The following is a 2,500-nucleotide window of genomic DNA, read 5'->3' as shown; positions in this document are numbered from 1 at the left end:
TTCTTCAACGCTAACCGAGGATGATAGATGTTTTCCGAGAGGAAGGCCGGTGCATCACCCTGACAGATGCCATCCTCGTTCTCTGTCTCCAGCTTGATATCATGCTCGGAAGCCGTACTGGCGAGGCGGCTCGTATCTCCACGGCACTTACTCCAGAAGGCAAGCGTCTGGATGGCGATGGCATTCGCATGGAACTCACAGTTCGGATTCGTGACGACACCCCGCAGCAGTGGTATCAGCTCGGGCGATCGTCCCGAGTATGGTCCCAGAAAGACGCGCTTCTGATCGTAATCGTTGGCGTGCAGATTGTCCCAGATGACGGGTGGTCTCCTCAGTACCTCCGTTATCTCCTCGATACACTCGACCGTCAGCAGCTTCGAGATCACCTTCGGTCCCGTCCAGAGAATGTCAATCGCCGGCACCAGCTTCGTACCGAGCGTGTTCAGATACTCGGATTGCTTCACCGTCGGCACGGCCCGCGTGCTACAGTATTGCGTCGGGCAGAACAGAAACCGGGGACAGTTCAGATGGTTAAAGATCTCGTTCGTCACCGATACCTGGGCGAAGGCGAAGCTCTGAAACACCTCCTTATCCGGTTTCGACATTTCCGGTTCGATATCGTCGAACAGCAGTGCAAAGGCCTTACAACCGAACTGCGACACTTGGTCAAGCTTGCGCTTTAGTGCGGCCACCTCTTTCGGACTACTGTACGTGATGTCCAGTCCCGGTGACAGGGCGTAGTAGAAGTTGATGTTCTGCTCGTGAGCGGCCGTTATCAGCCCGGTCAGATGATCCGCTTCCTCGACCGTGTACAGCTCACGCCAGTACGCCCGATGTTTGTAGTCATCCTTCGGCGCATAGATGTACGCGTCCATGCCCCAGCGTTTCAGCTTCCGGAATAGATCTTTACGCTGCTCCGTTGTCCAGGGGCGACCGTAAAAACCTTCAACCACGCCACAGATGAATCCTTCCGCAGGTGCATCGGCGGTGGAACGATCCGATCGATCACCGATTGCCGGTACTTCCACATCACCATCGCCCTTTTCTTCCTCCACAATCGGTTGTACCCCTCCTGCCGCTTCCGCTGGCACCTCAGCCATGTCGCAATCGAATGTTCCTGAATTGGCCACCGCAAGACACTAGTAGCCAGCAAACCGCGGGCGATGCTTACTACCTGCTGCACAACACGGTACCCCGGAATTCTACCGTTTTCCTTCGATCAGACAACACTACTTCGCCCCAGCCCGACTGGCAAATCTGGCACCATTAGCAGCAGTAATAACAGTAGCCTCTCTTCCGGGAGTCGAATCTCGGATCAGAAGAAAACACCACCTCCGCTATCCATCCAGATGCGCGGTGCGTTGTCCTGTTCGATACGCTCGGGCTGCTTGGGATCCGTTCATACGAACTAGGTAGCCAGGAATCCGTATGCAGCACTTATTTGTAGTAGATTGTCGTCTTTTCCGAATATCCTCCACGGCGGGGTCAGCACTTTTCTCGGTTCCAGGACTAAAACAAGGCCGCTTAACCAAAAGTCGATCAAAAAGTGTGTGTGCAGAAATCGTCGAGCAAAGTCCGAGACTCGATGAAACTGCGCGGGGTGTCAAACGAGAACCAAAAAAAATGTCAACAAGCGGACTCGAGGACCAACAACTTTCGGCGCATTTTTCCGGTTCTGGAGGAATTCGAAAATCTCCGTCCCTTTCCGGAAAGATTCTCATCGGAATTACAGGTAAGTTGCTAGCTGTGACCGTTCCTGTGGAGGTTTCTATGGTGCGTACGCGTCCAAGGCCTACAACGATCTGCATCCGTGTTACGTCACGATGAATTTCTCCCGATTTCTACAGGCGGTATCGCGGTAGGACTTTCCATTGTCTGCTATCCGTTTGTGGCTCCTGCACTCCGGAAACACTGTCTCCCGTACGTACCGGCCACACCGAACCAGATCCGGAATGTGCTCTCATACGTGCGACCTTTGCCGGCCGGTAGCCGGCTGCTGGATATCGGGTCCGGCGATGGCCGGATCGTTATTGCCGCAGCCCGCGCACAACCATCTCTCCAGGCCGATGGAGTGGAGTTGAACCCGTGGCTAGTGTACTACTCTCGCTTGGCAGCACTACGCAATGGCGTACTGGGTAGGACTCGCTTCTTCCGGCATGATCTCTGGAAATTTAGCCTCGCACCGTACGATCACATCGTGATTTTTGGTGTGGAGCAAATGGTAAGTCCGAAGAGCTCAGCGGCCAGTTGTATTCATTCTGGATATTGCATATTATATAATAAGTGTCTCTTCCCTGCTCTATTTTGTAGATGGAGGATCTGGAGAAGAAAATTGTGCGCGAAGTAGCACCGGGCACAACAATCGTTGCCTGCCGGTTCCCGTTTCCCACCATGCCGGTTCAGGAGCGGATAGAAGAGGGCGTCGATTCCGTGTGGGTTTATCGACCGCAAGGAAAGCGGCAAGAGAAGAGCATTTAGTAGTCAATATAAGTTACTTAGC

The 2,500-nt window shown here is 53.7% G+C and overlaps 3 protein-coding genes across 4 annotated transcripts in view; 1 reads left to right on the top strand and 2 right to left on the bottom strand.

Annotated features, from left to right (window-relative positions):
* LOC125948522 (protein O-GlcNAcase) overlaps positions 1 to 1,479 on the bottom strand; it is a 4,474-nt gene extending 2,995 nt beyond the window's left edge. Inside the window, exon 1 of the mRNA XM_049674690.1 lies at positions 1 to 1,479. This exon is cut by the window's left edge and continues 83 nt beyond it. Coding sequence (XP_049530647.1) covers positions 1 to 1,100 — 1,100 coding nt within the window. The 5' untranslated portion in view covers positions 1,101 to 1,479.
* Positions 1,348 to 2,500, top strand: part of LOC125948616 (ATP synthase subunit C lysine N-methyltransferase) — a 1,184-nt gene continuing 31 nt past the window's right edge. The window contains exons 1-3 of the mRNA XM_049674866.1: positions 1,348 to 1,732; positions 1,848 to 2,221; positions 2,311 to 2,500. The exon at positions 2,311 to 2,500 is cut by the window's right edge and continues 31 nt beyond it. Coding sequence (XP_049530823.1) covers positions 1,429 to 1,732; positions 1,848 to 2,221; positions 2,311 to 2,478 — 846 coding nt within the window. The 5' untranslated portion in view covers positions 1,348 to 1,428 and the 3' untranslated portion in view covers positions 2,479 to 2,500. The remainder of the gene's footprint in view (positions 1,733 to 1,847; positions 2,222 to 2,310) is intronic.
* Positions 2,494 to 2,500, bottom strand: part of LOC125948620 (uncharacterized) — a 1,269-nt gene continuing 1,262 nt past the window's right edge. For both annotated transcript variants that reach the window (XM_049674870.1, XM_049674869.1), the window contains one exon: positions 2,494 to 2,500. This exon is cut by the window's right edge and continues 855 nt beyond it. The gene's annotated coding sequence lies outside the window, so the exon portion shown is untranslated.

Source organism: Anopheles darlingi, chromosome 2, assembly GCF_943734745.1.
Source record: "Anopheles darlingi chromosome 2, idAnoDarlMG_H_01, whole genome shotgun sequence".
Classification (NCBI taxonomy): Eukaryota; Metazoa; Arthropoda; class Insecta; order Diptera; family Culicidae; genus Anopheles; species Anopheles darlingi.
The sequence above is the reverse complement of the archived record's forward strand: the minus strand, read 5'-3'. Positions and strand labels throughout refer to the sequence as shown.